This window comes from Myotis myotis, unplaced genomic scaffold (genome assembly GCF_014108235.1).
Source record: "Myotis myotis isolate mMyoMyo1 unplaced genomic scaffold, mMyoMyo1.p scaffold_m19_p_2, whole genome shotgun sequence".
NCBI classification, from domain to species: Eukaryota; Metazoa; Chordata; class Mammalia; order Chiroptera; family Vespertilionidae; genus Myotis; species Myotis myotis.
The window spans coordinates 102945029-102970653 of record NW_023416324.1 but is presented as its reverse complement, the minus strand read 5'-3'; the positions used below and the strand labels follow the sequence as shown (position 1 = coordinate 102970653).

The window sequence follows — 25625 nt, the reverse complement described above, 5'->3', positions numbered from 1 at the left end:
TGTATGTTAGTTTATTTTGTTCATTAGATTCCACATATAAGCGAAATCTTATGGTACTTGTCTTTCTCTGACTGGCTCATTTCATTTAGCATAATACTCTACAGTTCCTTCCATACTATTGCAAAAGGTAAGATTTCCTTCTTCTTTTTAATATTTTTATTGATGTTTAGAGAGAGAGAAAGGGAGAGGGAGAAGAAGATCAGTGTGAGAGTGAAACACTGATTGGCTGCTTCCTGTGTTCCCTGACTGAAAATTGAACCAGCAACCCTTTGGTGCAGAGGACAATGCCCAACCAACTTAGCCAAACTGGCCGGGGCTAGATTTCCTTCCTTTTTACAGTGGAGTAGTATTCCGTTGTGTAAATGTACCACAACCTTTTTATCCACTTATCTACTGATGGGCAACTGAGGCTGCTTCCATATTTTGGCTACTGTAAATAACACTGCAATGAACATAAGAGTGCATATATTTTTTTGAATCTGTGTTTTGGGTTTCTTTGGATATATTCCCAGAATTAGAATTGCTGGGGCATAAGGCAGTTCCATTTTTAATTTTTTGAGGTAACTCCATACTGTTTTCTATAGGCTGCAGTAATCTGCATTCCCACCAACTGTGCATAAGGGTTCCCTTTTCTCTGTATCCTTGCCAGCACTTGTTGATTTATTGATGATAGCCATTCTGTCAGGTGTGAGGTGATATCTCACTGTGGTTTTAATTTGCATTTCTCTGATAATTAGTAATGTTGATCATCTTTTCATATGTCTGTTGGCCATCTCTAAATCCTCTTTGGAGCCATGTCTATTTAGGTCCTTCCACCATTTTTTAATTGGTGCTGAGTTTTATAAGTTCTCTGAAATTTTGGATATTATCTCCTTATCTGATGTATCATTGGTGAATAATGACCTCCCATCAGAAAAAATATTGCTCAGAAAAATGTCCTAGATTTTACTGCCTACATTTTCTTCTAGGATTTTTATGGTTTTGAGTCTAACATTTAAGTATTTAATTTATTTTGAGTTTAATTTTGTGTATAGTGTAAGAAGATGGTCTAGTTTCATTTTTTGCATATACCGGTCCAATTTCCAAACACCATTTACTGTATAGAATATCTTTACTTCATTGTATGCTCTTGCCTCATTTGAGATAGGTTAATTGACCATAAAGGTGTGGGTTTATTTCTGGGCTCTCTATGCTGTTCCATCCATCTTTACTAGTATGTCTGTTTTTATGCCGGTACCATGCTGTTTTGACTGAGGAGTCACAATGGCTAATGAGAATATTAGCCATTCAGAAGCAGATGTAGAACATCAAACTGGTAATAGTGGTTAGCTCTGTAGAGGTGAGGAAAATTAGAGTTGGTCAGGAGACTTCTGACCAAAATTAAAGTTAGAAGTTTTACAAGGATTTACGGATTTATTCAGACATTACTTGTATAACTAAAATATGTACTTTTTAATAAAAGAATTCCATATTCCTAAGATTAGTATTATAGATCACTGATTTTCTCAATGTCAACATCCTATTCTCTTGGGAGATTTGTACTAGGTTTTACAAATTCAATTGTTTTCAGGGGCTAAGTGGGTAATAACATGAGTAAAACTGAGTGTACATAAGGCTTACAGACATTCAAATTCAAAATTATAAAATACATTGTACAGATTAAACAAAACCCTTCTGTAAATTAAATATAACTGGCAGTCCACTACTTTGCTAACTCTCGCAATTTCAGTGTTTCTCAACTTTTTGAAATTGTCTTCCTTTAAATAATAAAGATTCCAAATCTCCCTTAAAGTTATTTGAAATTTTGAGACTAAAACCAAATCACAGCAATTACATACTGAAAATGGTTTACTAAACTCAATGATCCATTATGCGTCCCTAACCCATTTAAAATTACTGACCCTAGACCAGAGATGGCAAACCTATAACACACGTGTCAGAGGTGACACGCAAACTCATTTTTTTGGTTGATTTTTCTTTGTTAAATGGCATTTAAATATATAAAATAAATATCAAAAATATAAGTCTTTGTTTTACTATGGTTGCAAATATCAAAAAATTTCTATGTGTGACACGGCACCAGAGTTAAGTTAGGGTTTTTCAAAATGCTGACACGCCGAGCTCAAAAGGTTCGCCATTACTGCCTTAGAACTTACCCTCGTCTGAAATTTCACCATCTGAAATTTAAAAATACAGATTGCCTCACTTTCTTAATGCTAACATTGACTTCAACTTCACTGATCTTACATCTCATTTTACTTGTTTTGTTAGTCTCCTTTTCTTCTGCAGGTCTACTTAGCAATTCCTGAAAATGACTTTAGTTTGGACCTTTACCTTTCCTATAAATGTTTTCTCAAACTCATCTGCAAATATATCAAACCATTTGCAGTTCTCCTAATAAACCACAATCACATATTGTACTTTCTGCATCAAATGTCTTTTACCTTTTAATTCTTATTCAGGCTTAAAACCTGCACTCAAGCCACAGCTCCTATACAAGCTTTCAGAACAAGCCAGGCAGTGTTCCTGCCACTCCAAACCAAGCCAGGCAGCTTTCTTTCCAGCCCCAACCCGCCACCCAAGTAGCTTCAACTACAAACATTTAACAAGCAAACTATTTGGAAAATATTTATAGTTAATATTAAGAAAGGATTTCAAAACTAGAAGGATCCTTAGAGATAATTTCTTCTTGTCATTTCACAGATTAGTCATTTTAAAACTAAAAAGTTAATAATATAGTCAGCTGTCAACCAGATCTTATCGAAGAGAAACATGGGCCTCATTGTAAAATAGATTTGAAAATAGAAAAATAATTCCAGTTTGACCTCTGCACATACACATTAAATTGATTTCCAAGAAACTTTCCCAATTTATGAATTTGTGACTATCAATCCACCAAAGATCTATTCTTAAGATGAGGAAAGAGAGAGGGTGGATATTTTACAGTTTTAAAGCTAATTTCATATACACTGTACAATAATCCTTAACTGAACACAGCTTATCAGTAGTCTGCCTGGGACTTCCAGACCACATATTTCATAGTAAATGTGTGTGCGCTTATGCTGAAAAGGTATATGGTTCTCTAGTCTGGCCCAGAACCATACACCTTATTCAACATGTGTGACCTTACTCAACTTGTCCAGGATAGGGTACTTCCTTGTTTATTCATTCCTCAGTTGTTCTTTCTATTTTCAACTGGGGAGAACGGGAAGAGAAATAGACTTAAATATGTACTATGTGAGAGGGAAAGTAAGAGGCATTACAGGTTAATATTTAGTCAGATAGTAAACAATTTTTGTTATAAAAGGATAGAAAGTGGTATCTCTCTATCCCTTCTACTACTTGGAAATTCTCTTAGACTAATAAACTCTATTTCTAAAAAGCAAACAGTGCCCCCAGCTCCCATAGGCAGGAGTATGAAATAAATCTTATTCATAATTTGAAGAAGTTTCCTAATCATCATTGAGTAAACATTTCTAAAACATGCAGAACTCATTGTATTAAGCAAAGGAGCTAGAAGTTTGACTTTTACAAGTCATCCCAGTACCATATTTCTTAAAAGCTACATAAAAAGAGCAATAAAACATTTCATTGGCATGTATCCTACTGCATCACACATCTATTTGTCAAAAATCTTAATTTTCTAACCTGGAATGTCGGAGGCTGTCCTTTTTATTTTTTGCAGAACACAATGTGCATTCACAGCCAACTGCATGGGGCTTAGGTAGAGACACATCCTGTTTTAACAGCATTGTAAGAATTTCATAGTTGTTACGATGAGCAGCTAAAATGACAGGTGCAATGTCCATAGTTGTTGAATACTCAGGATTCTGAATTTGCTCCATTAGTTTCTGAAAAATATTTATATAAACATTCAAAAGTTATTTGTGACTTCAAGAAAACAATTATTTGAAGAATAAAATGAAAAAAAAAAAATTGGAAAGCACAAAGAACATAATTATTATAAGGAATAAGATAAACATTTTGCCAGGATGAAATTTTTTTGAAACCTCAAAACTTAATTTTAATTAATAAATGTAATATAATAATGACAAACAAAATCTTCAATCGAAAACATTCATATAAATAAAGTTCCGTTTTCCTAACAAAAAGATATCTAGAGAAATACATTTGGAAAAAGTATTTAACTTTCAAAAGATTATGGAAACATGCATAAGGATAAAGAACAAGATTTTAGAAAAAAGAATAAAATGAAAAAACAGAAATGTTAAAAATAAGCAGACCATAAATGCTTGAGAAAAACTTTAAAAATTCCACCTCTGGGGCAAACCTTGTCACATTGACAGCAATGAAGCTACTTAAAAGGGATAAGTAAATAGGAGGCACTCTTTATTTTGTGCTAGAGGCCCGATGCACGAAATTTGTGCAAGGGGCTTGGCCCTCACAGCCGTGGCAGCATGCCTCGGCCCTTGCAGCCCCAGCTTGATCTGGAAGGTCGTCTGGAAGGACATCGGAAGGTCGTTCAGCTGTCTGGTCTAATTAGCATATTACGCTTTTATTATTATAGATAATTATCTACATATTCTCAATCATTACCTCTATTACTTTGTTCCAAATGCTTAAAAACAGTAACAATCATAGCTACTATAGCCACTTTACACTTATCATCTCATTTAATTCCCACAGTACCCTGCAGCACTGAGCAGTAAAATCCTAAAAAGAAACTGAGACTCAGAGAAGTTAATGTGCCTGAGGTACACAATAGAATGGCAAACTGCAGAGCAGAAACCAGATTTGTATTACTCTGGAGCCTGAGCACCTTCACTACATGGGCTCATGGGGCTGATGTCGGCATGACATGACACAAAGGAAAAATCATTAGCAAATAAAGAATCAGAGTTGCCCTAGCCAGTTTGGCTCAGTGGATAGAGTGTCAACCTGTGGACTGAAGGGTCCCAGGTTCGATTCTGATCAAGGGCAAATGCCCAGGTTGGGAGCTGGATCCCCAGTAGGGAGTGTGCAGGAGGCAGCGGATCAATGATTCTCTCTCATCATTGATGTTTCTATCTCTCTCTCCCCCTCTCCCTTTCTCTCTGAAATCAATAAAATACATTTTTTAAAAAGAATCAAGGTTAAATAAGAAGGTTGACTATTTCATGATTATTGCATATTCTTTCCACTACTTCTCACTTTTTCATAGAGGTTTCCCTGAGAGTTGTTTCATTCCATAGTATTAGTTGATCAAGTTCACGGTTTGTTATATAATTTTTACTAACATTGTAAAAGTAGTGCATACACATTATAAAATATCTGAAAAATATAGAAAAACAGAAAGAATACAAATACCCATAATTCCTACTACCCAAAAACCATTTTATAGTATTCCTTTCTGAGCCTTTGTCTATCTTTGGCATAAATAATTTGGCATCAATAATTAAAACAATGGTCCCTAATATTTTAAAGATCAAGGACACTTTTAATAATCTCATAAAGCTACAGCCCAGAATCTTCAGGAAAAAAATCATGTACAGAATCCTGCATTCAATGTAAGGAATTTCATAGACCGTATTTTCAAGACATTTTATTATGCTAATTTAAATAACATTACCACAAACATCCTTATGAATACAGCTCTTTTATTTATATATGTATGTTTTTTACTGATTTCAGAGAGGAAGGGAGAAGGGAAGAGAGACAGAAACATCAATGATGAGAGAGAATCATTGATCAGCTGCCTCCTGCACGTCCCCCACTGGGGGTATAGCCCACAACGCAACCCAGGCATGTATCTTGACCCGGAATCAAACCGTGACCTCCTGGTTGATGTTCAACCACTGAGCTATGCCAGCTGGGCGAATACAGCTTTAAAAAAAAAAAAATTTAGGATTATCTCATTAACATAGAACCCCTAACATGGAATTATAGATCAAAAGGCCACAAATAGCTTTAAAATTCTTGATAAATATTACCAAAGTTCTTTAATAGCTTATGTTACCAATAATATAGGAATTTACTCATTTCACTCTTAAGGTTTACTCACCAGTATGATCACTCCCAGTTTATGAATAAAAAACACTATCATGAAATATTTACTTTCCTTTGATTACTGGTAAATTTTAATATTTTCTAACGTACATATCCCATTTTGGCCCTCTTTTATATACTTGCCATTTATTTAGTCAGGATTTCAAATTAATAAATTTATTTAAAATTCCAGAGAAATCTAAGAACTTAGCCCTTTTCCCTCCTATTATTGGTTATAAAAAGGAGAAAATTAGCTCGGCCACTCTTCTTCTCTAAAAATCAATAAAAACATATTATTTTAAAAAGGAGGTTATATTCAGTCCCTTAAGAGAAAAATGGTCCTCATTTTTCCTATGAAACATTTAACTATATGAAAACACTCAAAGACATAGCTAAAAGTTCATAATTTCATTGTTAATATAATCAACATGCTAAAAAAAACTCTGTAGATGAAAGTCAAAATGTATTAAAAGACAATTTTGATAAGCCAATAATGAATTCACTGAAATGGTTAAAAAATATATGGAAAATATTTGACAATGCCTGTCTAGAAGTAATAGGCTATTAAAATTTGATCTTGCTGTCACTGGAAGAATTCAAGCAAACGCTTGTTTGTTAGCAATAAAGTAGAAAGTGTTCTTTTACTGAACAGGTGAAGACTACCACAGCCTTGCAACACAAGATTCAATTGGTAGTAGTCATGGTGATGAAATAATAGCAGTCATTTGCTCCAATAACCTGCATGGCACACCTCCTTTCCCCGCCAAGAAAGTAAATGGGTTTAAATGCAAGAAAGTGGAATAGGTATACCAAAATAGGACAGTAACTGCAGGATAGATGACAGAAAATTGAACAGGATTATAGATATTTCTGATCCTTTGGACAAGGGCTATATTCTTAGCCCTTTTTTTTCTCTATTCCTGTGGTTTCTTATCACCAGTTACACTAGTTCATACCATCCTCTGGAGAAAGTCACACACAAACTTTTTAATAGTCTAGATTTGAGTAGAATATTTTAGCTAATACATGATAAAGTATGCAATTTAGCAGTTTCTCGTTGTTCTCAGATAATGCCAGATAATCTACAAGCAATTTATAATTATTTCTTAATACTTTTCTTCTGAGTATAGCCAGTTTACACTCCAGCAGTTTGCTTGTTTCACTACATCCTCACCAATAATGAGTAATATAATTTTAAAATTTTTGTATGCAACCAATATCTCAGTTTAAAGAAATAATTTATCTGACTGTTAATGAATATCTTCCTAATTACAAAAGCAATAAAGAAAAATAAAAACAGTAAAAAAAAAAAAATCCTTAATTTGGCAATAAGATGGCTACCACTAGGTAACATTTTGCTACATTTCCATACAGTTCCTTTTGTATGCATATTTTTAACCTTGGATCATATTACACATACAGTTTACTATTCTCATTTTTGTCACTTCCTAGGTTTTATTCTTCCGTGTTCCTAAATATTCTTTAAAAAGTGCCATTTAAATATATACATCATTATTTATATTTCCAACCTTCAATTTTAAAATATTTAGGTTTTTTCACTACTACAAGATTACAATTAACATTTTTATCCACATTTCTGACCATTTCATAGGCAAATTCCTAGAGGAGAAAGCACTAGGTAAAAGAATATGAACAGCCCTAACTGGTTTGGTTCAGTGGATAGAGCATTGGCCTGTGGACTGAAAGGTCCCAGGTTCGGTTCCGGTCAAGGGCATGTACCTTGGTTGTGGGCACATACCCAGTGGGGTGTGTGCAGGAGGCAGCTGAGCGATGTTTCTCTCTCATCGATGTTTCTAACTCTCTATCCCTCTCCCTTCCTCTCCATAAAAATCAATAAAATATATTTTTTAAAAAAAATAATATGAACATCTTTCCTTTTTCTGACACATCCTGCCAAAGTGCTATTCAAAACACCCCCCTAACCAATGATGTAGGAAACTAGACTACTCCTTTGCATCAGTGATTATTATTTTTTAAAATCTTGGTTAATTTGATAAGTAAATATTAGTATCTTGTATTTGATTATAAGTAAGGTTTAGTATTTTATATTTTCTTTTCTGAGTTTTTTTGTGTCCTTTCTGATTTTGGTGTTTTTCATCAATTTGTCTAATATTAAGATTATGAACTTCTGATATATGCTGCAAATATCTTTTGCCAGTTATCCACCTGCTTTCTAAATTTTTCTTGATGACCGAATTCCAGAAATTTACCTTCTAAACAGCCATTGCTTTTATGCTTAGAACATCCTTCTACTACCAGTCAGTAAACATTCACCTACATTTTCTTCAAGTTTTATGGTTTTACTGTTTACATTTAATTATTAAATTCATGTGGAAACTAATTTGTATCTTCAACTTAACCTGCAGAATGTTCCAAACTAAAAGTACTGGTCCATACTGACAAAATTATGGAAATATCATTAATTTTAAAAAGGTTTCCTGAAAACAATATTATTTTTGCAAGTGTCTACTGACTTTAAAGCAATATTTTACAGAGTAAAAGAGATCTATTTCCTTAAGACAAATAAATTTGGGGGAAGAAAAAGATGGCAATGGGGCAGGAGATTTATTTTTATTTAAAAATCCAAATTAATAAACATTTAACAGTACTAACTACTATAGTTGGTCTTGATGATCGTTTTGGTCGATGATTAAGTAGTATATCAACAGCTCCCACTACTTCAGAGTCGATTGCCACCAAAAGTGCATCTGTGGACTTTAAAAAAAAAAAAAAAAGTTAAAAATAAAAATGGAGGATAAAAAGTATTTATTTCACTAATTCATAAATAAAACTATTTTTTAAAATTAAACTGTATTATATACAGTAGTACTGAATTTCAAAAATTTAGCCTGTCCAAATAGTACATTTTCTTGCTTTGACCGAATCTTAACATTACAAATCTATAAGAGAAATTGCCAAAAAAAAAAAAGAGAAATTGCCAAAAACTATAACTACAGGTAAAGAATTGCGTTCAATCTAATAAAAATGATCATCAATGCAATCATGAAGAGAGCAGACAATGGAAAATACATAGAGGGGGCACTCTCTGTTCTCATCTCGAAAATATACATGGCTGACCGAAATGGTACAAGACTGAAATTAGTATCAGTGATCTAATCAAGTAAAACCACAAAGAACTAGGCTACAATGTCCTTAGGAGGGAAAAGTGACTTTGTGGTTTTACACCCAAACTATAGCTAATTTTGAAGCTTTAATTTCGACAGCAAGAAAAAATAACTAGAGGCTGAGCAAATGGGGACTTTCAACTCTCTGTAACAAAGTCTGCATACAGTTTTATTATGATACTTGGAAATTGTGACATCAGGTTTTGGGGTGTTTTTTTTTAATGTTTTATGTTTCTTTATTGATTTCAATGAGCAGAAGGAACAGGGAAATAGAAACATCAATGATGAGAGAGAATCATTGATCCGCTGCCTTCTGCATGCCCCACACCAGGGATCAAGCCTGCAACCTGAGCATGTGCCCTGACCCGGAATCAAACCCTGATCTCCTGGTTCATAGGTCCATACTCAACCACTGAGCCACAATCTGGGCTTGATGTTTTTTTAAAGGAAAACCATGAAGGCAGGAAGAAAACATAGAGATAAGTAATGATTTAATCTAAGAAAATGCCCTGATTACTTTCAATCTGTGTATTTTAAAACTGTTATAATTTTTATCAACTATTGATCAACATTCTTTTAAAAATAAAATTAGCCCTAGCCGGTTTGGCTCAGTGGATAGAGCATCGACCTGAGGACTAAAGGGTCCCAGTTTCGATTCCGGTCAAGGGCACATGCCCAGGTTGCAGGCTTGATCCCCAGTGGGGGGCATGCAGGAGGCAGCCAGATCAATGATTCTCTCTCATCATTGATGTTTCTATCTCTCTCTTCTCCTTTCCCTTCCACTCTGAAATCAATACAAATATATTTTTTAAAAATAGGACTAAAAATGACAGACATTATGTGTGGATGTCTAAAAAATAGGAGTAAGCATCCCCAAAATAGGATTGGGGGCCATATTCAACTATTAGAAACCACCTCTGTGTTCTCACAGGAAAACTCCCTACCCTCATAAGAAAGTTAATTTGTTATTTTATCCCCTAAAACTTTTAAGGCTCATTGGGCTGTAGCCTATTCTTTAAAGTCTAGCATTATTATTATTCTTCTCTGTAAACATTTCTCTTGGGTTTTTAGTCTTTACTGTATTTGGTCAGGTGAAGCAAAAAACCAAAAAGAACTATATGTTCCTTACTACTTAACATTTCAGTTCTGATTTTAAATTTTAACCTATAAAACTAACTATAGTAATGCCACTGCTAAGTCAAAATACTAAGTAACTCCAGTGATCTGAGATATAACCATGGGTCCAGCTGCACATCTCCCAAAAAACCATACTGAGTGGTCATAAACTAACTTCATGGTCATTATTTCCCTGAAGGAATTGCCTCTATAAATGACAAATATCTGGTTTTCCCAAGTACCCTTCAAGTCTTTACTGAATAAGAGAACAACTATACTAAAACCAACAAAGTAGGAAGAAAAAAATAACTGCTAAAGTTGACCATTGAAAAGAGAAAATATCAGTATAGCAAAATCATTACACACACACACACACACACACACACACACACACACACACACACAGCAGTCTGAAGCCATTTAATGTAAAGACAAATGTGTTTAGTTTCAGGCTATCTTAAGAAACTAAATGACTACATTCTCAGTGATTCCCACTTATGATGATAAAGTTAAATTATATTCAGATACACAGTTTGATAAAGGATAAGCTTCAAGTATAAAAATATTTACTTATATAAAAAAGCCATGTCTGAAGAGAATGTTTTAAGTTATTTTAAAAATATCTATAAGCCGAGAGAGGGAACCAAAATGGCGGCATAGGTTAACGCCGGAGTTTGCTGCCTTGAACAACTACTTCAAAAGTGAAACTAAAAAACGGAATGGACATCACCCAGAACCACAGGAACGCTAGCTGAATGGAAGTCCTACAACTAGGAGGAAAGAGAAACGCATACGGACACTCAGAGGAGGCGCAGTGCTGAAGTCAAATTCTGAGGTGCGGAGTGCGCGGAGCGGGCTGGCAGCGGAGGGCGCGGTTGGCGTTTTCAATCGGGAGGGAGTCGCAGACTCTGAGCTCCAGATACAGGCGAGTCTTTAGGGACCCAGACTCAAACGGGAGAAGCAGGACTGTCTGGCTTTGGTCAGAGCGAGTGCAGCTTTCTCTCCGAGGTTTGCAGCAGTCGCTGGGACTCAGAGAGGCAGAGCCCCTGGGGACAGGACTGAGAGCCGCCATAACTGCTCTCTCCGTCCCACCCTGTTGATCCTGTGCCACCCGCCCCGCCCAAGCCCTGCACAGAGGCATTTGCCGGATAGCCTCAGGCAAAGGCTAGATTAGCACCTCCCTAGAGGACAGAAGTTCTCTCACTGCAGACACAGCTGATTCTCATAGCCACTTGGCCTGGAGGTCAAACCCTCCCTGGTATTAGCTACAACAATCAAGGTTTAACTATAAGACTGCGCACAAAGACCACTAGGGGGTGCACCAAGGAAGCATAACAAAATGCGGAGACAAAGAAACAGGACAAAATTGTCAATGGAAGATATAGAGTTCAGAACCACACTTTTAAGGTCTCTCAAGAACTGTTTAGAAGCCGCTGATAAACTTAATGAGATCTACAAGAAAACTAATGAGACCCTCGATGCTATATTGGGGAACCAACTAGAAATTAAGCATACACGGACTGAAATAACGAATATTATACAGACTCCCGACAGCAGACCAGAGGAGCGCAAGAATCAAGTCAATGATTTGAAATGCGAGGAAGCAAAAAACACCCAACCGGAAAAGCAAAATGAAAAAAGAATCCAAAAATGCGAGGATAGTGTAAGGAGCCTCTGGGACAGCTTCAAGCATACCAACATCCGAATTATAGGGGTGCCAGAAGATGAGAGAGAGCAAGATACTGAAAACCTATTTGAAGAAATAATGACAGAAAACTTCCCCCACCTGGTGAAAGAAATGGACTTACAGGTCCAAGAAGCGCAGAGAACCCCAAACAAAAGGAATCCAAAGAGGACCACACCAAGACACATCATAATTAAAATGCCAAGAGCAAAAGATAAAGAGAGTCTTAAAAGCAGCAAGAGAAAGACAGTCAGTTACCTACAAGGGAATACCCATACGACTGTTAGCTGATTTCTCAACAGAAACTTTGCAGGCCAGAAGGGAGTGGCAAGAAATATTCAAAGTGATGAATACCAAGAACCTACAACCAAGATTACTTTATCCAGCAAAGCTATCATTCAGAATTGAAGGTCAGATAAAGAGCTTCACAGATAAGGAAAAGCTAAAGGAGTTCATCACCACCAAACCAGGATTATATGAAATGCTGAAAGGTATCCTTTAAGAAGAGGAAGAGGAAGAAAAAGGTAAAGATACAAATTATGAACAGCAAATATGCATCTATCAACAAGTGAATCTAAGAATCAAGTGAATAAATAATCTGATGAACAGAATGAACTGGTGCCTATAATAGAATCAGGGACATAGAAAGGGAATGGACTGACTATTCTTGGGGGGGAAAGGGGTGTGGGGGATGCGGGAAGAGACTGGACAAAAATCGTGCACCTATGGATGAGGACAGGGGGAGGGGAGTGAGGGCGGAGGGTGGGGCGGGAACTGGGAGAAGGGGAGTTATGGGGGGGAAAAAAGAGGAACAAATGTAATAATCTGAACAATAAAGATTTAATTAAAAAAAAATATATCTATAAGCCCTCACCAGTGTGGCTCAGTGGCTGAGTATCCACCTATGAACCAAGAGGTCATGGTTCGATTCCCAGTCAGGGCATATGCCGGGGTTGTGGGCTTGATCCCCAGTGTTGGGCATGTAGGAGGCAGCCGATCAATGATTCTCTTTCATCATTGATGTTTCTATCTCTTTCTCCCTCTCACTTCCTCTCTGAAATCAATAAAAATATATTTTTAAATGAAAATAAGTAAAAAATATCTATAGATATACAAAATGTCCTTAGTTTTGCTCCCCAATTTCTCACAGATATTGGACCATTACTTATTAAAACATATTCAATTATATACTTATTATGTATTAATGAGGTTGCTATCTTCCTTCTCACCTCAGAATTTTCAATTCACATACTCTTTCCTTTAAGCTCAGAGTAAGAAGCCACTTCCTTTCTGAAGCTAAATAGTCCACCCTAGTATTCTATTTAATGCTTTCTGTCTTCTGTAGGACCTTGGTCCTTCATTCGCCGACATGCTAGTCCTAGTCCCTACCTCCCCAAACATGAGATATTTTCTCACTCTTTGATAACTGGGCTTGATTCTATCTTCTTTCCACTCAAGTTTTCTTCCTCTCACTTTATCAAACTTCTCAAATCCATGTGCATCATTTTCTTAGTTCTACTGACGTGAATTTCAAAAATTCCTCATTTTCCTTGATTTCTAGGCAACATATTAAAACTGTTTCTTTGGTTTTTACAATGCTGCACTGTCCTGACGCCTTCAATGATACCCTTCCCTTTTAGTGCCCTTTATTAATATAGATGTTCCCTGAGAAAGAGCTGGCACCAGTCATCTGCTCTTCTCTGTTGTCATTCACTCATTCTCACAATGTCCATGGCCATAACTGCTGCTTCTTTCTCTCTAGCCCGACAACTCCCTAGAGATGAAATCTTCATCTGTAACTGTCTATTGGAGGATGCCTGATAGCCCCAAAATAAACAAGGCCAAAACCAGAATTCACATTTCTCTGCCCCAAGATTGACTTCTACTCTTAATTTCCTATTCTTTTTTCTGCCTCCAAGTGACCCATTTTTAAGATTTCCAAATCATCTTGGACTCCTCAATTCTCCCCTCCAAATTTAAATAGTCACTAAATTCTGTCAATTCTCCGTCATAACATTTCTCACATCTGCCATTCCCCACCTCCCACCATTCTTACAGCCACTAGTCCAGTCAGGCTTTAACTTCTTCATGTCTGGATTACAAAACTGCTCACCAAGTTATTGCCTTCCCCATTTTCCATTTTCTCATGTATACTGAACACAACCACTATAATAGTTTTTCTAAAATACTACTGGACATAACACATCCTTTCTCAAAAATCATTTCCTTTTTTTTTAATATATTTTATTGATTTTTTACAGAGAGGAAGGGAGAGGGATAGGGAGTTAAAAACATCGATGAGAGAGAAACATCGATCAGCTGCCTCCTGCACACCCCCCACTGGGGATGTGCCCGCAGCCAAGGTACATGCCCTTGACCGGAATCGAACCTAGGACCCTTCAGTCTGCAGGCCGACGCTCTATCCACTGAGCCAAACCGGTTAGGGCTCAAAAATCATTTCTTGACCCCACTATCTTTCATAAAACCCAAATTCCTTAGCCTGGCCATCAGACCATTTTCATCAGTTTCCTTTTAGCTGTTTTTCCAGATACTTCACACTACTATCCACCCCAAATATTTTGTTTAAACAGGTGAAATCAATTCACTGTCTTGAGGATACAATTGCACATGCCTTTGTTTACTTAACTAATTCTTGTCCACATCCCCTGTTCCTGACCTATCTACACATTTGAGAGTAATTTTAAATACTCGGTAAAAAGCATGGACTCTGGAGCCAGAACCTGGGTTCAAGTTCCAGTTCTACCATTTAGACCAGGGGTCCTCAAACTATGGCCCGCAGGCCACATGCAAATACAAATATTTTATTTGTTCCCGTTTTGTTTTGTTTACTTCAAAATAAGATATGTGCAGTGTGCACAGGAATTTGTTCATAGTTTTTTTTTTAAACTATAGTCCGGCCCTCCAACAGTCTGAGGGACAGTGAACTGGCCCCATTTAAAAAGTTTGAGGACCCCTGATTTAGACAATGACTTTGGGCAAGTTATTTAATCTTTCCGTACCTCGGTTTCCTCCTTTATAAAATGGAGATTATAACAGTACCTATCTGATAGGAATATTGTGAGGATTAAGGAAGCTGAATACATTAAAGGTTCTTGGCACACAGTAGTACTATATACATATTAGTAATTACTAAGATTTCAAGGCTCAACTGACACTCTTCCAGTAAACCTTTAATAGCTCCAATCCACAGTGATCTTCTCTTTTCTATGTTTCTAACACATTTATTATAAACTACAAAAGTTTAAGTATAAAACAGGGTTTATCAATAGTGGCATTGTTGACATTTTAAGCCAGATAAATCTTTGTCGTGGAAGCTATCCTGAGCATTGTAAGATGTTTTGCAGCATCTGTGGCCTCTACTCATCAAATGCCAGTAGTAACCCACTCCCTAGTTGTGAAACCAAATATGTCTCCATACATTGTCAAATGTCCCTGGAGGGGAAGGGGGATTATCCAGTTGAGAACCATAAGAGTAACACAACATAAAATATATGAAAACACTTAAAGCAATATACAACGTTCAAGTAGTATTACCCCTTAGCACTTATCAAATACACTTTTGTTTTTTCAAATGACTTGAAATTCATATGTATTTTCATTGTCCAATTACTTTTTTTTTTTTATTGCTTAAAGTATTACAAAGGGTATTACATATGTGTCCATTCCCCCACCCCCTACCCCCGCCCTAGACATTCCCCTAGCCGCCCCTATCCCCCAGTGTCTTATGTCCATTGGTTATGCTTATATGCATGCATACAAGTCCTTTGGTTGATCTCTTACCCCCCTACCTCCTGCCCCCCAACCCTCCCCGGCCTTCCCGCTGCAGTTTGACAATCTGTTTGAGGCAGCTCTGCCTCTGTATCTATTATTGTTCAAAAGTTTATAATGGTCTCTATTATCCATGAATGAGTGAGATCATGTGGTATTTTTCCTTCATTGACTGGCTTATTTCACTTAACATAATGCTCTCCAGTTCCATCCATGCTGTCCAATTACTTTTAATATCCTTTAATACAGAACTTATGTTTTATGTATTCATTTCTACAATCACACCCAATCAAAGGCCTTAGACACTTGTTGATTTATAGATAGGACATAGGTAACCTGAGTGGACACAATGAACTGAAGAGAGCATGAAAATTGCAGTCAGAAGATCAAAATATATCTTAGGTTTGGCCTTATTTTAGAACTTTGGGCAATACATTAAAGTCCATGAGCCTCAGTTTTCTGATCTATAAAATGAAACATCTATATAGGCTGGCTATGATGTTCAAATGTAATCAGGGGTGTGAAAAAACCATGTATACACTGCAGATTATATATAGAGAGTCATATGTGTAAAAAGACAAAAATAATTATTATACGATAATACCTCCTTTATTAAAAATCATCCAGGACTTCCTTTATAACCTTATTTTCTATGCCTTTAAGTATTTCACTTTGAAATGTAAACTATTTTGATGGAAATTTTCTGCTTTTAATAGTACTGTATATATTCTTCCTTAAAAGAATAGGCACTGAATATAATTTAATTTTTCCTTACTGACTCTGGACCATTGTTATAAACATTAATTATTATTCTAACATATAGCTCCCTCAGGGATTACCATGTATGTAATGCTGTTGACCTCTTTAATAAATAGTCAGAGGCACTGGACTCTGTAGTCCTCATGCCCCTTCTGTTGCACTTCTCTCTATGGATTAGAAAACTAAATAATAATTAAGTTTGTTAAAGAAGAATCTAAAATTAACAAATATAGACTTTGAAGACGGGCTCCAGAAGTATTCCTCTGACCAAAGTTTGTATGTCAGAAACTTCTAGGCTCCGGCTGCTCAGAGGTACTTTTTACTTACTTCCTGAGTCTCACTGATGTTCTGATTAACTGAAATTGCTGGGAAAGCAACTTCTTTCTCTATCTAAGTATGTATATACAGAGACAGTACCATGTTGTCCATATAACTAACCTATTTATATTTTTTTAAATCTTCTGAGTGCTTCCTGATGCCACTCAAAAAATATATATATGTATATATGTGTATATATATATATATATATATATGCCTCATTAAGTTAAAGCTACAACAGAGCAATCAATCATACTATGTGAAAGAAAAAAAAGCCAGAATTCATGTGCTAAATCCCATACTAAGCAAACTAAAAAAAAAAAAAGAATATGATTAAATTTCTTTCAAAATCTCTTGACTGAATTCTTTCAAGACTTATATGCATCTCTGTTCTTCTACCCTAACTGATAAAGATATAAAAGGTCAGTATTTTCCAGTTAAAAAAATTCATTCACCTTTAGTTATAAGTAAACATTAAGTTTCAGGCAAAAAGGAAAATTTAATAAAACTTAAGAGAAAATCAAAGTCAAACTGAAAATTGCTTTGTGAGTCAGGAGCATTTTGTTCTTATGCTTGTAAATTATATGGGTCACAGAAAAATCTTTTCCCCTGACACTTCTAGAACACTTGATATATAATATTATGTACATATATATCATAATATAAATAAGAAAAACAAAGTCACCTTTAATAAGTCATGATAATTTTCTCTGTCAGATGTAAAACACATAAGGGAGAGGGGCGTAAAAGTTGGGAGAAAAAAATAAATCAAGTAAAAATATTATACTTTGAAAAATAGGCTTTAGATTTGTTTTTAGAACTTTTTATGGGTCAAAATCAATTTAAAAGTGAAAGAGAAGAAAGAGAAAAGGGGGGAAAAAAGAAGATAGGGAGGGAGACAGGAAGAGAGGGAACTATAAAGAAGAAAACATGGCACATCTAACAGAACTTAGAAGCTACAAAATAAAGGTATCTAGCCTTGTACCTGACAACCGTAGTCCAAAAGTAGCTGTAGTATATCCAAATTTTCATTTTCAATAGTTATTGTAACAGCATTTCTCCCAAGCACATCTACGCAATTTATGTTCAAGTCACCTGAACTGCTTTCCTCCAAAATCTTTTTAACCATATAATAGTCACCTAAATAACAAATACAAACACAATTTAACATTCATAACATATTGAAAGTGAATGACTGTAAAGAAAACTTAGCCTGTTAATTTAAAAGATTAAAACCTAAACTCATTTTTGTATATGGAAATATGCAAAAATGTGAATATTTCTTTGCTAAAAACTACTATCTTGGTAAAATAATATGTACATCAGCTGCAAACATTGAAAGTTGCTAGTTTAAAATTCACAACTGAATGATAAGGAGAGAAACTTTTAGAAGATATTTTAAGCAATAAAGAATGTCCAAAAATACAGACTGGAAGCTAGAAAAATTATAAGCTTACAGTTTTACATCTCAAATACATACCCACATTTACTCATACATCAAAATAATTATGAGATCAAGTAATAAGCTCAGGATATTACGAAGACATTTTACATACTTTGGAAAAGCAGTGTTAATGTGTACTAGTATATGCTCAACAAAAAATGCCTGAAATTCCTCTCCTCTTCTCCCCCCCGCCCCCCCCCCCACACACACCCTTATCTCATAAATGAAACTGTTTAGATTATGACCAGGGAACACCCAACTCACAAAACTCTAAAGCAGGAGTGGAATTAATGCTGGTAGAGGCGAAAGTCAGAATATTTCAAAGTAAAATTTTAACCTGTCAAGAGCATGCAGATTTCCTTCTGCCTAACTCTAGCCCACATCAAAACAGCTGACCAATAGGAAAAAATGAGAATAATGCCAAAGGTAATCATTTTCATGGAGGGCCCACTATATTTGTCTGCTGACCAACTAGTGCAGTAATAAGGGAAATAAATCAAGAGAAATGCTAATTAACTACACAAAGAAAGCAGAGTTTTGTTTCTTTTCATTTTACTTTTAAAATATAATATAAACCATTTTAAGTGACTTGCAAATACAGTTGTTCTTTAGACACCTATGAATTTTAAAAAAAGCAAAACAACCACCACAAAAGAAAACTGCAGAAAAGAACAGAGTGAAAACCAGAGGAAAAAGAAATTATTTCATAATACAGAAAAAGTAAATCCTAAAACTTGACTAAATGAGTGAATTAAAAAAAGTAACATTTGGGGGAGAAGGGGTAAAATTTCAAACAGATTTACTATTATTATTATTTTTTAATCCTCGCCTGAAGATATGCTTTCACTTATTTCTAGAGAGAAAGGAAGAGCGAGAGAAACATTGATCCTCGATCATCAAATCTGCAACCTAGGTATGTGCCCTGACCTGACTGGGAAATGAACCCACTACCTTTTTGGTGAATGGGACAATGTTCTAACAACTGAGCAACCCAAACAGGGAAAGTGGTATTATTTGAAATCAATGACTTTAAAGCCCCCCATGCATTTTGGAAGAAGTTGAACCATAATTTTCTTGATGCCACATTTCCTTAGTTACCTTAAGAATACTAATCACAAAAAGAAATATTTTCCTCATAGCACTACGAATAGACACTCATGCTCTATGGCAAAAACTTATCAAACACTTCAGAAAGTGAAACTTTTAGTCATAAGTTGAACTGATAGTGAACATACAGATAGACCAGTGAAAAGGAAGGAGAGAGATAAGAGATAGAAACATCAATGAGAGAGAAAAATCATTGATTGGCTGCCTCCTGCAGGACCCCCACAGGGGATGGAGCTTGCAACCCAGGCATGTGCCCTGACCTGGAATCCAACCAGTGACCGCTTGGTTGCTGGGTCAATGCTCAACAGCTGAGCTACATTGGCCAGGCTCTTTTCTAATTTTTTCTTTACTCCTTAATCTGTACATATCTTTCAAAGGCCCACTCATCCACTAACATACACATAACCACCTCATCTCCACAATTTTTATTTTAGGAATTCTTTCTAAGTATAATGCATTATGAACATGTTGTTCATGTAGAGTAAGATTGCTAAATGAAAAGGATAAAAAACATAGATGTTCTACAGTAGATTTGCTCTGGTGCTATTAAAGTTTTTTACTTTTATTGGATAAATTTGACCCACGGAAAGCAAGGTTTATAAAACATTCATAGAGAGCGAGTTTAATTTTCAACTAGTAAGTCCAAGTGTGAACATGTCTTTTCTAACACAAATGATTTTCATTCACCCAACTAAAACGAGATCAATATAACATAGTGGTTAATAGTGCAGGCTCAAGATATATCCTAGTTGTACTTCTTAACTAATGCAACTTTAGGCAGAATAATTTTAAAATTCTGCTAATTCTCATTTTTCTTATTTGTAAAATGGGGATAACAACAAATATAGCTCACTGGGTTGTGAGGATGAAATGAGAGCATCTATAAAAAGTATATGCACTCTAACCCAAAGAGTTGTTTTAGCAAACAGTTGCCATTTGGTTTGACAAAAGCTCCAATGTAATAGTGGAAACTATAGCTACTTCAGGAAATTTCCTCTTGCAGATTTGGTTTGGGTGATACTAAAAGAGGTTTAACAATATTAGTGAATACAAACATGTAAAAAAATACTGCTGTAACTCCTATTTATTTTTTACATGTAAAAGAATACCATAGTGTAAAAAATAAGCCATTTTCCTCAACCTAACCCAAGAGCTCATTTGAACATACCTGAAACAGAAAATACCTACTTACTCTCTCCTTAATTTTTTTTTACTTTATATGGGAAAAAAAAAAAAGCATGCATATTTACTTTCTACCCACTCCCAAAAGCCAAATCTCTCCAAGAATCTTAATAATCTTATAAAATGGGAAGCTGACAGAGATTACCAAGCTATTTCAACTGCACTACTGGACAGGCTACAAAACTATCATATATTAAAACATTCTTTTCTTTTACCAGTAAATATGTCATGCAATAATATTAATTACACACAACATACAAGTACTTACTCGAACCATATTCCTCAGTTTGACAGGAACATCAAATTCCCTTTCTTGACATACTTTCTGTTTGCTTTAAAATAACCACAGCTCAGTAAGCTGGGGGACATGCAGCAGTGATTTACTCATTCTAGTGCAACAGAATCTTCCATTCCCTCTGAGAGTTTCTTTAGGGAAAAGAACTTATACAATCCACTCCAGTAATACTAAGCAATTTTACCTAATCCAAAATGATTTTTGTGAGGTTATAGTCATATATTATGCTTCTTTACATTTCCAAGACAATTCAAAGTTGTGTCCATGCCGGACTTTAAGGAATGTTTTCATATTATAGTTTAATACTATTACATAAGAACATAAAAGTGGCTGACATAGGTGACCTTTATAAGTCAATGTGTTTGTAAAAGATTATGTAAATCAAATCCTACTTCTAAAGCAGTAAGAGGTCACTGACACTTATGAAAAATACCAGGTGGCTCAGTGGTTGAACACTGACCTATGAACCAGGAAGTCATGGTTCATTCCCAGTCAGGGCACATACCCTTGTTGTGGGCTCGATCTCCAGTGGGGGGGTGTGCAGGAGGCAGCTTATGGATGATTCTCTCTCATCATTGATGTTTCTATCTATCTCTCCTTCTCCCTCTCTCTCTGAAATCAATAAAAATATTTTTAAAAACTCCCACATACAAAATATCCTCTGAAGCTAATCTTTTCATAGTGTAAAACTGCCCTTTGAGTTTATGTTCTTGAATTCTGCATGATCCTAAACTGAGTTTTCTAAATGAGCATAGCCATTGGAAGGTGTGAAAATTAACAAAGGGAAATCTTACTTGAAATAGTGTCAGGCCAGAGCGGGTGCTCATACGTAGTACCAGGAGTCAAATTATAGGATGAATTGATTATCAATTACAGAACCCAACAGAAAAATCCTCAACAGGAAAGAATCATCAATGGTAGGCCCCAACATAAAAGATGTACATTAGGTCTCCTACAAGAAATTGACATTCCCAGCCAATGAGAAACCATCACCGCCCTTAACTCTCAATTTTTCCAATGAACTTTATTCAAAACTACCCTTCCCAACTTCCTTCTTCTCCATAAAACTTTCCTCTCCTTTGTTCGTTGGCCTTGCCAATGGCTTTTGCTGTAGCTTACTTGTCCTGAATTGCATTTCTTTGCTGTTCCCAAATAAACCCATTTTTGCTGGTAAAATAACTTTTATTTTTAGGTCAACAAAGGCAAGCTGAATAAATGTAGAAAAATAAATTTTATAGTATTTCACATAGGAAGTAAAATTAGTCTTAGGGCAATCAATTTCCCATTCCATTTACTATATGCAACAAAAGAAAGCATGCTTGAGTGAAGAGATTTTATATGGCCATAAAAGTGACGAATCTTTTTTTTTAAGAAAAGTATTAAATATCGTCCACATTTTTGCCCTGTAATTATTTTGTACTACCTTTATTTCTCAAAGAAGGTTCAGAAGCAATAAATCTTCTCCAATAAAAAGCATGAACAAAGTTGTTCTGTAAATTTGGAGAAAGTTTGGGAATATTTCTTCAGTCCTGTCTGTCTCCACCTAGGATTCTGACATAACAGTCACTGTACACCAAGGCACTGGGTGGCTGAACTTAAAATACTGTAACACAAGTAAGATTTTAATGAAGACGGGGAAAACAGGCGAGAGCCCACAAACACGAGGCACCTTAAGCAAGGTCATGGGATTTTCACACTAGACAAGCCCTTTGGGCTTCTAAACAGGAAAAAACTAAGTCCCCAAAGAGACCGGGTCATTCGTGTAGTCAGCAGCAGAGGCAGGGCTAAAATCCTAGGGTCCGCGCCCCCACAGCGCTGCCTGAACACAGGACGCCAGCACGGCGACCGCGGCCAGCGCCTGGGCACAGCGGCCGCAACTGAGGGCCGCGCCCGCTGTTCGCGCTGCCAGCTGCGCACTCACAGGGCAGAGGCGGCGGGGGGCGCCCCGGAGAGGCGGTGGGGGCGGCGGGTCAGGCGCCCGGTGCCAAGAGAGGGAGAGCCCCAAGCTGAGGCTGCGGAGGATGAGGGAGGGGTGTGGAGGACAAGAGCATCGGGAGCGGAGAACGGGGCCGAGCTCTCACCCTTGTCGCACGCCAGCAAGAAAAGCTTCTCATTCAGGGTGTTCTCCTCCTTCACCTCCCGCACATCCTTTAGCGCCATCACCTCGCTCCGCGATGAAGGGGAGGATGGGGAAGAAAGCAGGGAGGAGGAGGAGGCGCCAGAAGGATCCGCGCTCGGACACAGGGCCGCCACCGTCGCGCCCCACGAAGGGGGCAGGCCGGGAGACCCGGGCCGCGACCCGAGGCCCCGCCCCGCCGCAGGGCCCGAGAAGGGATGGGTCGGCCCCACGGCTGCCTCCGCGCGCGGCCCGTTGGCCCCGAAGAGCGTCCCGTCTCCTGGGAGCCAGCACTCACCCTCCACCGACAGCCCCAGGTCGGTGGCGGCACCAGCGCGGCCCCAGGGCCCGCGACCCCTCCCCAGCCGCCTGCGCCCCGGCCGAACCGGTCCGCGCCGGTCTGGGGACGACAGAGTAGCGGGCGCCAGGGCGGCGGAGCGCGGGGCCGTGCCTGAGCCGCAGGGGCTGCGCGGGGGACGGCGGGCAGGCAGAAGCCGGAGGAGCGGTGCGTGGGAAGTCCCGAGAGGCAGCTCTGCAAGCGTCGGGGTCCAGGACCGTGGGAACCGCCGCCCCCAGGAGATTCTCGCGACTCCTCTCGTCACCCTCCGCCCCGCGTTAGCGACGCAGCCGGAGCTAGTCCTCTAGCGGTGGGCGGGGCCAGTCTTGATGGGCGGGGCCTGTCTTAGTGGGCGGGGCCTATCGGTGTGTCCGCGTCTACCGGTCCCGGCTGGCGTGCTGACTGACCTGGAAGGCTTCGGACGGCGGAGCTCGGCTCAGCGCCGTTACCTCCCCGCCGCCTCCTGCTGCGCGGAAGCCCACAGGCTGCGGGGCGGCTGAACCGTGAGGGCTCACGTCAATGGACAGCCCTGTGTGACTGTCGGGTCATTCCTGTCCCTGTGCCCTCTGCCTCGCCGCGCGGCCAGACGTCCCTGCTTCCTGAATTTCTGAAGACTCTTTTAACAACTCGTTTGTGATAGTAGAAAGGCGCCACATTCCCGATTCATACGTTTATTCGCATGTAATTCAGGTGTACTGTCACATAATCACGGATAAGCGCGTTTTTAGGATTTGATAGACTCTGCATCACAGTCCTTCAATGGCTTCTTCATCTACATATTTATAAATCTGATTTTAAAGATGAGTGTTATTTAGGCAAAAGCCAACTGCAGCACAATAAGCTACTTCCTTGAATAATTTTTCTTTTTTAAAAAATATTTTTATTGGTTTTTAGAGAAAAAGGGAGAGGGAGAAAGAAATACTGATGTTAAAGCAGAACATGTGTAGGCTGCCTCCTGCACGCCCCCTAGTGGGGATCGAGCCCACAGCCCTGGCATGTGCCCTGACCAGAATTGATGGAGGAACCTTTTGGTGCCTGGGAGGACACCCAACCAACTGAGCCACACCGACCAGACCAATAATTTATTTTCTTAATCAAAGTTTTAATTAAAGCAAATTCTCACACCTTTAAAACCCAGGGTTGGGGGTGGGAAGACCTGGAAATTATATGGCTTGAATAATTATTATTGCTTCCCGTAACCAACGGTGCAAAATCTAAATTGTGCCAAGGCTTTAAATTTACTTAGAAGTATCTTGTATTTAAGGGAAATACTTACCTCCTCTTTTGTTCAGGTTGATTTGTTCCATCCTGTCCCTGCCAACATCAGCTCCCAAATTTCCTAAATATATCTTTATCATCATTCAAAGTACTCTTTAGATCTTCTCTAAGAGGCCTTACTGAACAAGATTGTCCACCTTTCTAAATATTTTTATGTGTTGACTTCAAAATAGTGGATTATTTAGTGAATCATTTTAGTCTTTTGTGGTTGTTGTTAATCTCTACCTGAAAATATTTTTCCCATTGCTTTTTCAGAGAGAGTAGAAAAAAGGGAGTCAGGGGTTGGGGGAAGAGAGAGAAAGGGAGGGAAGGAGAGAGAGAGAGAGAGAGATTGACTGGTTCCCTCCTGAACTTACCCAGGCTGCGGCTGGAGAATGAACCTACAACTCAGGTACATGCCCTTTACCAGGAATCGACCCGAGACCCTTTGGTGTGCAGATCGATGCTCTAATCACTGAGAAAAACTGACCAGGCCCATTTTAGCCTTAAAAAAAACAAAAAACAAACAAACAAAAACTCTAGTAGATCATAAGTCTCCCCCTTCTATACTGTTGGATTCAGTTCCAAGTTTGTGTATTTGGTGAAATGTCAAAGTTGCTCACTGTAAATTTGTGGCCAGTGAACACAGTGGTAACATGTTTGGGTTGGTGTGTGTGAGTTTACCCAAGTAAAATTTTTACTCAGTAGCAGAACCACTCTAACCATGACCCATCCAAAAGTTCAAATGTTTGAGGATAAAAATTCAGATGGCTCAAAACTATACATACACTTTTAAGTCTACTCAAGCTTCTGGGTTTAGGTTATCCCCTCTGGACTTACACAGTGGCTGGATTAACTTCTTAGAGTCAGGGGAATTCTGGCTTACTTTAGTGGACAGACCTACCAGGCATTCCAGAGTATTAGAGGGCTTTTCTTCCTTCAAAGTGATACATGGAGTTGGGGTGTGGACTCTTCCTTGTGGGTTCTTGTCCTACAAAATTTGAAGAATAAATTCATGGACTAAAAGATTTTATATAAAAAGGTAAAAGTTTATTGGAAGCATATTCAAACTCCTCCTGGGTCCCCAAAT

At 37.7% G+C, this 25625-nt stretch overlaps 1 protein-coding gene across 2 annotated transcripts in view; it reads right to left on the bottom strand.

Moving 5' to 3' along the window:
- Positions 1-23131, bottom strand: part of TRPC1 (transient receptor potential cation channel subfamily C member 1) — a 168863-nt gene extending 145732 nt beyond the window's left edge. The window contains exons 1-4 of one of the 2 annotated variants that reach the window (XM_036349191.1): positions 22907-23131; positions 17783-17937; positions 8620-8721; positions 3649-3851 (exon numbers count right to left, since the gene is read on the bottom strand). In XM_036349191.1, coding sequence (XP_036205084.1) covers positions 3649-3851; positions 8620-8721; positions 17783-17937; positions 22907-22985 — 539 coding nt within the window. In that variant the 5' untranslated portion in view covers positions 22986-23131. The remainder of the gene's footprint in view (positions 1-3648; positions 3852-8619; positions 8722-17782; positions 17938-22906) is intronic. The other variant, XM_036349190.1, reaches the window with a different exon arrangement.
- Positions 23132-25625: the final 2494 nt, after the last annotated feature.